This window comes from Monodelphis domestica, chromosome 5, assembly GCF_027887165.1.
Source record: "Monodelphis domestica isolate mMonDom1 chromosome 5, mMonDom1.pri, whole genome shotgun sequence".
NCBI classification, from domain to species: Eukaryota; Metazoa; Chordata; class Mammalia; order Didelphimorphia; family Didelphidae; genus Monodelphis; species Monodelphis domestica.
The window spans coordinates 139,108,241-139,120,758 of NC_077231.1; the positions used below are offsets into that span (position 1 = coordinate 139,108,241).

The 12,518-nt window shown below is 38.8% G+C and overlaps 1 protein-coding gene across 2 annotated transcripts in view; it reads left to right on the plus strand.

Moving 5' to 3' along the window:
- BMAL2 (basic helix-loop-helix ARNT like 2) overlaps positions 1-12,518 on the plus strand; it is a 104,668-nt gene that overhangs the window by 79,973 nt on the left and 12,177 nt on the right. For both annotated transcript variants that reach the window (XM_056799427.1, XM_056799426.1), the window contains exon 13: positions 2,092-2,200. In XM_056799427.1, coding sequence (XP_056655405.1) covers positions 2,092-2,200 — 109 coding nt within the window. The remainder of the gene's footprint in view (positions 1-2,091; positions 2,201-12,518) is intronic.

Consider the following 12,518-nt stretch of genomic DNA (forward strand, 5'->3'; position numbering starts at 1 on the left):
CAGGTCTAGGCCATGTTGGCTTAAGGCCCTTCATACTTATTTCCTTTTTCTCTCTTTCCTTTAATTACTCATTGTATTATTAATTAAAATCTCTATAAAACCCAGTTAACTTGGGTATATTGAATAATTGGGAATATTTCCCTGGCGACCACCTTATATATTTGATTTAGAAACCAAGACACTGTAGTGAAACATATTTCTGCAGTCAAATTTACTCACCCTCTCTTATATCTATCACAATTTATATCTTCCACCATTTTAACTCACTACAGTTTACACCATCAACCATTTTAATTATCACAGTTTATGGCAGACAACTATTTTAATTATAACACTAGGTCTAGTTAAAAAAAATGAAGGAACGATGCTAGGAGGGGATGGATAGAAAAACAAAAAAAAAAGTCCTTGCCGTCAATAAGTTCATAAGCCATCAAGAGAGATAATTATGTTCCTATATGATTGTGTATATATATATACATATATATATGTATATATGTGTGAAATAATTTGGTAAGGGGAAGATAATATAGCTGTGGGGCTTAGGAAAGGCTTCATATAGGAAGGAGGTGGCATTTTCTGAAATATTCCCATAGGGATATTTCGCAAATCTTACCTACTCCATGCATATATCAGGGTCCTCTTGGGAAGAGCTGTGATCACAAGGTCTATTGTTTTAGGAGATGCAAAGAGCATATTTTCACTTCCCTAAGATTTTGGTCCTTGGCTTCAGGGGATCACTAAGATGTAGCCCAAAGAAAGGCAATCCTACATCTTGGGGAGATAGGGATCCAGAGAGGGAAAACTGCAAAAGACAAGATTCTTGGCATGCCTCCCAATGAATTATAGAATGTTGGAATAGAAATATCATGCTGTTGATTGGATTTTCCAATGGGAATAAGGTGACTCACTTCCTTCTGATACTTGCCAAAGCCAATTGAAGATCAGCTAGAAGATGTTTTGGGAGACGATGTTGCTTCTAAAGTCTTTCTGTGAAGATCTTTGAGTTCGGCTCTCAGGTCTGACAGTTACGACCTTGGATGGCCTCAGCAAAGCAGCTTATTTCTTTGGTTTCCCCCATTCCCTTACTCATAAAATAAAGGGGTTGGTCTCTGAAATCCCTTCCAGCTCTAAACCTAAAGTCTTTTGACAGTTTTGTGTTCAACTGAGTTACCCACTTTTAAAGAGAAAGTGTTACCATTTTCACCACCACTTTCCTAAGTCTTGACAGCCAACAAAACAATAAATCGAACCCTAATTTGTAGCGTTTGCCAATGTGAATGCTCATACTGAAAGTTTAATAATTCCTTCTCTTGAACCTGTTCAGGCTAATTCCAGCATATCCTGCCTTACTTCTTCAAGACCACACATGGTTGGGCTGCTAACCCTTGTCTACCTTATGCCAGTTGTCTGGAAATGACACTTTGCCTTAGATGGCACAGTTGAGAGCATGCTGATCCTAGAGTCAGAAGGACCTCAGTTCAAATCCAGTCATACTAGCTGTGTAACCCCATGCAAGTCACCTAAAAAAATTTTATTTGTCTCAGTTTCCTCAGTTATTACAATGGGGATAATAACCTGCTTCCCAGGGGTGTTGAGGATCAAATGAGATAATAATTGTAAAGAACCGAGCATAGTGCCTGGCACATGGTAATCACTATATAAATGTTAACTACTACAATGATTATAATAATCATATACCATATGTAATTAACTCATTTGTGAATTAGGTCAAAGTAATAGTTTGTTCTCCTTAGTTTTTTAAAGTATTAAATAATTGCCTCAAAATATGTTCACTGATGCACACTAGTCAGGCACAAAAGGGTAACTAGTAATGTTTCTGTGGTTTAACCCTTAGCCAATGAATTCCTGTTTATTCTTTTGAAATACTGAAGTATAATGTCATAACTGGATTTCGAACCCAATGGTAAAACACATTTTAAGGCAGCTGGGTTTCAGTTTTTAAAAGTGCTGTGGGAATTCCCTCTGAACACAAAAGAACCTTAAACTAAATCTAACGAAAGATGACATACTTGTAACTGGAGTCTTTTCCCCATTTCCTCATGTTTTTATTTGTGTTTTCTGTGGCTTTAGATGCTTCCAGACAGTCTTTTATTAGTGTGCCTGGAATATCTACAGGAACAGTCCTTGGTGCTGGTAGTATAGGAACAGAGATTGAAAATGAAGTCCTCGACTTGCAGAGGTAATTCTACATGGATTCAAAATTCAAGTGTGTTATGTGGTGTGTGTATATGTGTTTTCGGTAGTAGTGGTGGTAGTAGTAGTAGCAGCAAAGCAGAGGCTGAACCTTGTGGCTTCCTGTCACATGGCTTTGATCTAAAGGAAGTTTGGCATAGTAAATACAACATGAGTCTTAAAGTCAGGAAAACCTGGACTCCAATCCTACCAAAGTCACTTATTAGTTGTGTGGGTCCTGGACATGTCACTCTGCCTCTCTTAGACTCAGTCTCTGCATCTGTGAAATGAGGGTAAAAATTACTTTATCACTTGTATCACAGAATTTTTCTAAGAATTGAATGAGAAAATGTATGTTATAAAGCTGTGTCAATCTTAAAGTACTATATGAGTTGGTGTTATTTTTTAGCTTTTTACATCTAATTTTCAACAAATATTTCTTAATTGCTGATTGGGGGCTTAGAATTGTATCGACTCCTTCAGAGAGATACAGAACTACTATGGTACCACCTGTAGGACCCTCAGCAAGTCACCTCTCTAAGCCTTGGTTTCCTTATCTGTAGAATGAGAGTGGTAGAATGCATGGCCTCTGATGTTTCCTGTAGCTCTGCATCTGTGATCCCATGTCCTTATCACAGCATAGTGTCTTCTTACAGACTCACTGAGGATATAGAACTTTGAAACATTACTTGGATTTGGGGGCATTTATCATATAGAGCATATTTCCGTGGTCTGCTCCATTTTTATTAGTTATCTAATGGTCCATGTGTGGCTTCTCGGAGGCCCTTTTTCTTCTCATCCACCTTTTGGAGGGTCTATCAAGGGCTTAGTTCTCTGCACCTTCTCAATTCACTTGGTTCAGTCCTCACCTAGCATGAGGTTTACACCTCCTGGTGCAGCGGTAATGAGAGCCAGGAGGCTCGAGTCTAGACCTGGTTGTGACACTGACAATCTGTGAGCTTTGGGAGAGAGATTCACTTCTCTAAATCTCCATGTTCTCATCTGCAAATGGCAGAATTTGGATTTGATTATCTGTAGGGCTCCTTCTGGCTCAGAAATTTTATTATTTGCTTCTGTGACAAATGTATTCCAAAGGTGAGAAAAGGAGAGGATTTTGTGAAGGAAGGCGAAGCTGAAGTGGATCTTGCAGGGTAGGGAGGCTTTGAATAGTTAGAATGAAGTGGGGTAGGGCATTTAGGGAGAGAAAGCCTGGGCATGAGATGAGAGGCCTGTGAGTTAGCTCAACTAGCAGCAGTGAAATAAATAGATTGGAGGAGGTGGGTCTGATTAAATAAGGTAAAATCAAATTATGGGCATCTAGGTGGTATAATGGAGAGAGCCTTGGAATCAGGAAGACTCATCTTCCTGAGTTTAAATACAACCTCACACTTACTAGCTGTATGACCCTAGACAAGTCACTTCACCCTGTCTAACTCAATTCCTCTTCTGGAAAATGAGCTGGAGAAGGAAATGGCAAACTCCTACAGTATCTTTGCCGAGAAAGCCCAAATAGAGCCACAAAGAGTTGGACATGACTGAAACAACTCAACAACAACAAAAATCAAATTATGGTGTGCCTTGGATTCCAAAGTAATAGATTTGGACTTTATCTTACAGACTATAAGAAACTAATAGACTCATCAACTGTTAAAGCTGGAAGGAACCTTAGAGATCAGCTAATACAAACCCCCCATATTACAGGTGAGAAAACTGAGGCTCCAAGAAGTAAAGTGATCTGAGACTAGGTCTTCTAATTTTATAATCAAGATTCTTTCTAGTCTCCTCTGTTTCTTTTCACCTCTGTAGATTTTTTCATCAGGGAAATGAGATGGCAAAAGCTATGTTTTAGGAAAATTAATACCTGTGTATGGAATGACTTGAAGCAGTACTAATCTTAAAACTGAAGCAAATGTGCATTAGTAAGGAATTAAAACTATAAATCAATAGGGAAGAACATCTAACTATTATGCTGCTCACTGTGAACCACCCAGAAAGCAGACTATAAATCGAACATTTTCCTTGAATATTCAAGTGATCCTCAGCTCTTTTTTTCTTTTTATTTCTCCCTCTGGAGTAATTCCTCAGCTTTCTCTTGTTGCTCTGAAGAGGATTAGTTATTATTTCTTTTTTTTTAATCCTTACTTTCTGTCTTAGAATCAATAATGTGTATTGGCTCCAAGGCAGAAGAGTGGTAAGGGTTAGGCAATGGAGGTCAAGTGACTTGTCCAGGGTCACATAGCTAGGAAGTGGCTGTGGCCAGATTTGAACCTAGGACCTCCATCTTTAGGCATGGCTCTCAATCCACTGAGCCACCCAGCTGCCCCCAGTTATTGTTTCTAAAAGTGCTTCAAGAAACAGAATAATGTTAAGTTTCTATGTAGGCTTTGTAATTTTAAAGGACTTGGACCTGTACTAAGGAATCAAATATTACAATCAAAATTTGACATATCAGTCATTTCCATTTTTTTGGCAGCATGTAAATCCTTTCTGAAAATTCTATTATACCAAAATTACAAGCCTTACAAATTATTGATTCTAGATATAGATATCTATTATTAAAATATTACTAAAACAGAGAGCTTCTTCTATTATGGTTACTTATTTTTCAGACTAGTCTTGTGATCTTTGTGACAACAAATATCCTCCTATTATGTATTTTACTAAGATGGATAAAATTGTTCAAGTTGCTAGAGTGTGTGATATGTGTATTTGTATTTCTGACAAAACCAAATGAATTTTGTCTATATACAAAGTACAGGCTAGCCTCTGTCCTAGAAAAAAAAAAACTAAAAGAAAAAGTCCTAAAGAATGCCCTCCTAATCTCTAGGTTCCTAGGCATATCCACTAGATCTACCACTTCCACACACTCATGTAATGGTTCACCATTCTTTGGCAAATCAGGAAGAAGAGTAGTTAGATGTAATATGCTATACCTCCTCAACTGGATGTTCTCACTACCCAGGAGAATAATTTCATAATTAGAAATTCATTGATCTGAATAAGCTTGAGCATGAAATTTCCTTACTAGTACTTCTATTTGATGTGAACAATACACAGTCAATGGACATCCCAAAACTAAATCTGCTCACTTCTGGTCTAACACTGCAGCAGCTGCTACACCCCTTAGACAGTTCCCTTAGGAACTGTACCTGCAGCTATTGGATCAAGTTGACAACTATAATATCCAATTGGACAATAATTTTGTCCTAAAGTCTGTGTCAGTACCCCAGAAGCAATACCTTTAGTTTAATTAATTAATTAATTAACCAGACACTTCCTAGCTGTGTGACCCTGGGCAAGTCACTTAACCCCCATTTTCTAGCCCTTACCACTCTTCTGCCTTGGAACCAATACACAGTATTGTCTGTAAGATGGAAGGGGAAGGAAGGAAGGAAGGAAGGAAGGAAGGAAGGAAGGAAGGAAGGAAGGAAGGAAGGAAGGAAGGAAGGAAGGAAGGAAGGAAGGAAGGAAGGAAGGAAGGAAGGAAGGAAGAAAGGAAGGAAGGAAGGAAGGAAGGAAGGAAGGAAGGAAGGAAGGAAGGAAGGAAGGAAGGAAGGAAGGAAGGAGAAAAGAAAGGGAGGGAGGAAGGGAGACAGGGAAGGAGGGAGAGAAGGAAGAAAAGAGGGAGGGTGGGAAAGTTCTTGGCAGGATTTGTGATAGAAATTGAAATACCAGACATATCTTGAAATGCACCTTAGACTTGGGAAGGCTGTTTTCAAAGGGTTTGAGGAAAAGACAGGTAAGATTTCATGGCCTAAAGTTCTTCAGGGGAAATCAGTTTGGGAAGGTTGGGATTCTCCCAAAAACCAAATTCTGAAAACACAAACAGAAGCAGTTTCAATGAAGAAGAAAGACGTTGTCAAAAGAGATTGATATGACTGCACAGGGAAATCATCAATTAACTTGGATTTTTAAAAGGCTTGTTCAGAAGATGGAAGCAAGAACCCATAATGGAGAAAGATTATAAATAGCACTGATCTTTGATAAGAATGGCAAGAATGCCAAGGCTTGAAAAGAACTTATGCTGATGAAGAAAGCAAAAGATAACCAAAAAGATTTTTGTCAGGATTTGGTTTTGCTACATTGGTGACAAGAAGAGAATCAATGACACCTGCTCAAGGTGGATGAAACAATGCTGAGACCATAGGAAAAAAAAAACATAGAACTGCTGCTGGTCTCTTGTTTTGTTTCATTTTTTTTTCTGCCAAAGAGAACAATCTTTAGATTTGAAAGGATAGAACAAAAATGACTAATGTGCAATTCATATGCTTTCACTATCTATTGGCTCTTTTTCTGCTACTTACAAATATGTCCAGGTATCCCCAACTCTCAAAAAAAATCCATTTCATTTGATCCTGCCATACCCTAAAGTATAATGCTTCCTTTCCTCCCTTTTAAAGCCAAAATCCTAGAAAAAGCTCTCCACATTACTTCCATTTTTTTCTCTCCCTCATTTCCCAACTGTTTTCAATCTGACTTCCAAATTAATCACTTACCAAAAACTGCTTCCTCCAAAGTTACCAAATGATGCCTTGGCTACTAATTCCAATGGCCTTTTCTCAGTTTCCATCCTTTTTTGCTCTCTTTGTTACACTGAAAATTGTTGACCATTCTCTCCTCTTAGATACTCTCACCTCTCTGGGTGATGACTCATCTTTCTTTTTCTGTCTGGTTATTCCTTGGTTTCTTTTGCTCAATCATCATTGACATCCTCCCTCCTTACTGTGGGCATAGCTCAAAAATCTCTCTCGGGGCCTCTTTTTTCTTTCTCTATGCTCTTTCATCAGATCCCATGGGTTCAATTAATATGAATATGTATATAACTTACAGATCTATATGAACAGACCTATTTTGTCTCCTAAAATCTAGTTCCCTATAGTAACTGACTACTAGATGTTACAGATTGGATATTCCATAAGCATTTCAAATTCTATATGCACAAAATTGAACTTATAATCTTTACCCCAAAATTCTTACTTTGCTCCTTCTGTCCAGGGTAAGTCAGGTAATAACTGGTAAGTCAAACAATAAGCATTTTTTTTAAACTTTACCTTCTGTCTTAGAAACAATACTAAAGGGGGCAGCTGGGTAGCTCAGTGGATTGAGAACCAGACCTAGAGATGGGAGGTCCTAGGTTCAAATCTGGCCTCAGCCACTTCCTAGCTGTGTGACCCTGGGCAAGTCACTTGACTCCCATTGCCTAGCCCTTAGCACTCTTCTGCCTTGGAGCCAATACATGGTATTGGCTCCAAGACGGAAGGTAAGGGTTAAAAAAAAAAAGAAACAGTACTAAATATTGACTCTTAAGGCAGAAGATTGGTAAGGGCTAGGCAATGGGATTTGCCCAGGGTCAGGGGCCAAATTTGAACCCAAGACCTCCTCTCTCTAAGCCTGGCTTTCAATCCATTAGCCTAACTGTCCCCTCAACTATACTAAATGCTGGGTATGGGGATACAAAGAAAGTAAAAAAGGCAATCCTTGCTTTCAAAGAGCTCCCCCAATCTAATAAGGGAGACAGTGTTGAAAAAAAGCCTATGCTTACACTAGATCTATAACAAATGAATTGTAGATAATCAACAAAGAGAAGGTACAGATGAAAGGACATGAGAAAAGATTTCTCACAGAATGTGAGATTTTAGCTGGGATTTGGAGGAAGCCAGGAGATTGAGATGAGGAGGGACATTCCATGTGTGAAGTTCCAACAGTGAAAAATGCCCAGAGTCTGGAGATGGAATGTCTTATTTGATGAACAGAAAAACTACTGGTATCACTGAATTGAAGGATAAGCAGAAAGAAAAGAGAGTATGGTATAAGAAGTCAGGAAATGTAGGAGGGGGCTACATTGCAAGGGGCTTTGAATGCTAAGAAGTTTTTACATTTGATGTTGGAAGTAAAAGGGTGCCACTGATTTTTTTCAGTAGATTGTTGGGGTGGGAGGTGACATGGCTAGATTTGGGCTTTAGGAAAATTAATTTCACAGTTGAGTGAAAGGTGGCTAGAGTAGAGAAACCTGAAGCAAGGAGACCACTACCACCATTCCAGTTACAAAGGTTTACAACCATGGCTTCATCTTTATCTCTTCACACTCTCATGCTATCTTCCATATCCATTCACATGCATTACCTTATCAAGTCTAGTTCCATAACATCTCATACCTACATTCCTGGCTCTTAACTCTCATAGCCATGACCTTAGTTCAGGCTCTTATTTCTTCTTATTTAGACTATTCCACTAGGTCCATGTTGGCAAATCTATGGCATGTGTGCCAGAGGGGGCTGCTCCCTTCCCCCTTTCTACCACTCCTAAGGACATTTTATCACATTGCCCACCCCTCTGTCCAGCAGCCCAATGGGAGTCCCTCCCCTGTCTGGGATAAGGGAATGACTCACATGTAGCATGAGGGTGCAGTTTGGGCACTCAATCTAAAAGGTTCATCATCACTGTACTAGGTGGTCTAATGGATAGAGTCTGAGGGTGGAGGGCGGCTAAGGGCTGGAAGTGGGAAGTTCTGAGTTCAAATCCAACCTCAGACATCTACTTCTGGGTAAGTCATTTAACTGTTTGCCTCAGTTTTATTATCTATATAATGATCTGGAGAAGGAAATGCCAAACAACTCCAACATCTTTGCTAAGAAAATCCCCCTAAAAAAAGGAGATCATGAAAAGTCAGACATGACTGAAAACGACAAACAAGAGACTATTTTAATAGTCTCCTAACTAGTCTCTGGACCTAACCACTCCCTTCCTTCTAATCAATTCTCTACCACAGCTGCTAAAGTAATATATTTCAAGCATAGGTCTGCCCATGTCACTTCTCCAAAAGCTCCAATATTTCCCTATTGTCTCTACTATCAAATTCAAACCTTTCTGCTGGCACTTGAACCCTATGATAATTTGGCTCCAGACTACCTTTTTAGGTGAATTGAATATTATTCCACTTCACTTAAGTCCCTCTTTTCCAGCTAACTTGGCCTACTTGTTATGCCCTATAAATGAAAATCCACCTCTGTTCTCTGCCTTTCATAGGCTGTACTCCCTTACCTCTGCCTCATAAAATCCTTAGCTACCTACACAGAATAGCTCAAGTGCTATCTTCTTCATGAAAATTTTCTTGTTCTCTTAGCTTTAGCACCCCCTCTTCAAAATTACTTTGTATTCTAGGAAGTTTCTCCTATTGGAATATAAGTTCTCTGAAAGCAAGAGACTTTTCTGATTTTTTACTTTTGTATCTCCAGGCTAATTTAATGTCTCATCCAGGGCAGGTGCTTTATAAAGTCTTGTAGGAATATTAATTGATATATGAAAAGGTAGTAAAAAAAAAAAGAAAAAGTCCAAAGTAGGAGGTCCTAAGTTCAAATCTTACTTCAGACACTTCCTAGCTGAATGACCTTGGGAAAGTCACTTAACCCCCATTGCCTACCCTTTACCACTCTTCTGCCTTGGAACCAATACACAGTATTAATTCTAAGATCGAAGATAAAGATGTTTTCTAAGAAAGGAAAAAGATCATATAAGTTAGGGCTCAGTGAGCCAGGATCCTGAAAAATATGAGTGAGCCTCTGCCATGGGTCTTTGAAAGATTGTGGAAAACAAGAGTGGTACTTCAAGATTGCAGGAGGGCAAAATTTCCAGATTTTTGAAAAAAATGCAGAGAATGGGGACTGAAAACCATAGTCCAGTGAACTCTACCTCAATTCCTGACAAAATGAGAGAATTTCTCTAAGAAACACTGTCTCAAAGTGGAAGGGACGACCTTGGAAAGCAGTGAGTTCCTTTTCATTGGATGTCTTCAAGCAAAGGCTGAACTTGCTGGGTACATTTGAAGAGGACTTCTGGTATAGATTGGAAATATCTGGCCTCTGAAATCCCCTCCAACTTTGAAATGTTCTAATGCTGTGACTGTAAAACTAGTTTTTAAAAAATTATTCTTTTTTCCCTCAATTGCATAAAGAAACAATTTTTGACAATTCTTTCCTGACATTTTTGTGAGTCAGACAGAGTCTCTCCTTTCCTTCTACCCCTTTCTCTGAGGTGGTAGATAGTCTAATATTGGCTTTAAAAGGAGAGCAGTTTTTTTCAAGCTCTATAGTTGAAAATAAGTGTAGCTAATAGTTTCCCCACTAAGGTGAACTTCTATCTACTTCACGTCTTTATTTACATATCTATATCTATATCTATATCTAGTTGCCTCTATTAAAATGCAAATTCCTTGAGAGCAAGGATTATTTTTCTTTTTATTTTGTATCTCAAGGGCTTAGTATGGTAAACTTTGTATAAATATTTGTGGATTGATTTTTTTATTTCTCATCTTGAAGACTGTAATCATAATTGTCTTTTCCTTATTGTAGTCTTATCAGTTTAAGAATAAATTGTCTAGGGTATGTATTCTGGGAATACTTCATTAAATGTATGTGACCTATGATCAAGGTCTCTCCAAGGTTTGGACTGACATTGCTTACACAAACCAGGTCCTAGCCTTTCAAAAGTCTTCCAAAAGAATCACATCTTCTTGGTTTCCAGCCACTTAACTAGAGTGATTACTAGAAAAACTTTATAATATATTCGTGGTATAGTCCATGTCCAGATTTCCCCTAATGATGACTATCACAGTCCCTAGCTCTTACGGAGGTATCCAGGAGAACAATGCACATAGGGGGAGACAGCATTTATTTTATCTCTCAGAAAAGGTAAAAGAGAAAAAGGAATCACTACAAACTACCAACTGATGCCAAAGTACAGACTCAGGTAGGTCCTAAGCGCTCCTTGGAAGGCAACTCTTTGACATTCTAGTGAACCTCTCTCATAGATGTAGTTGTACACAGTCCTTCCCAGACTCATAGTATGAGTCTGTGGTCTGGAATTCCACCAAAAGGCAAAGATGTTTTAGGTCTATTAGCCAATCTTCCATCAGCCCTCACTGTGATGATGGGAGAAAGCAAGGTCTAGATCTATAACTCTCTTTGTCCCCCATCCCTTGTGACATAGTCCTTCAACCCTAAGGGTCACTTGCAAGATTGTCTTCTTTCTCTAAGAAGGACCACAACATAAACTCTTGAACTTTAGGATTCTCAATTTTGGGATCAATTATGAGACAGCCAAAAAGCTAGTACTACCTAGGAAATCTCTCTTGACTAGGAAACTAGTTGTTGGGATCACACTGCTTTGTGATTTCAAAATAACCTTTCCTCTCATGGGACGGACATGAACATATCCTAAGAACCACCCTCTTGTGTTACATGGGTCAGCACCTATATGTTTCTACCATGTGCTTCTATAGGAAATCTTTCAATGTTCTTCTTGTTGCCATTTCTGGTACTGGGAAATTCTCTTCTCAGTATATCTTTCAGGCTTTCTCATTTTTTTTAATTCTCATGTTCCCAGTTTGAATACAAAACTATACATGAGCACAGGCTTCTCTCATCCCAAATCAGGCCCTCTTTTCAATAAGCTGACCTATTTTCTAGATAAAGCTAATATTTATATAGTGCTTACTAGTTGCCAGGTACTGTGTTAAACACTTAAATTATTATCGCATTTGATCCTCATAACTACTCTGGGAAATAGGCACTATTATTATCCCCATTTTACAGATGAAGAAACTGAGGCAGACATTAAATTACTTGCCCAGGGTCACATAGTAAGTATCTGAGGCCAGATCTGTACTCATGTCTTCCTGACTCTAGGTCCAGTTCTCTATCCTCTAGCTAGCCTTCTACATAAGGGAATATGAAAGGAAAGAACAAAAGTTTGATCTGTCATATCCCTCTTATAAACCACAGATAAGGGTGGTTTCTCTGAGTCCCAGTCAGTCAACAGTCAGTCAATCATCCTGGATTGTGAATCTTTGAGTCTGTGAATGTATGTCATTAAACTAATAATGGACCCTGGGGATCCAATCAGACCTTTTCTGTGTCCTCTAAGTAAGCCTATGTCCTCTTAGTAAGTAGCTGGCAAAACGTTTCCTTAGATGCCTCCAGAAGAAAGGTAACATCTTTTCATCTCATCAGACTGACTGGGGAGATCATCAGACTTCAGAACTGCCCTGATCAACACCCACGTATACCCTCACTCACACTAAATATTTGATGTCCCAACATACCAAATGGTGCTTTTGAAAATATTGCTATTCTACTTCTGGATAGTTTTCTAGGAATGTGAGAAGGTTACAACAGTTTTCTTTCTTTCTTTTTAAAACCCTGACCTTCTGTCTTAGAATCAATACTAAACATTGGTCCAGGGCAGAAGAGCTGGGGATTAAGTAACGTGCCCAGGGTCACACAGCTAGGAAGTGTTTGAGACCTCATCTGAATTCAAGACCTCCCATC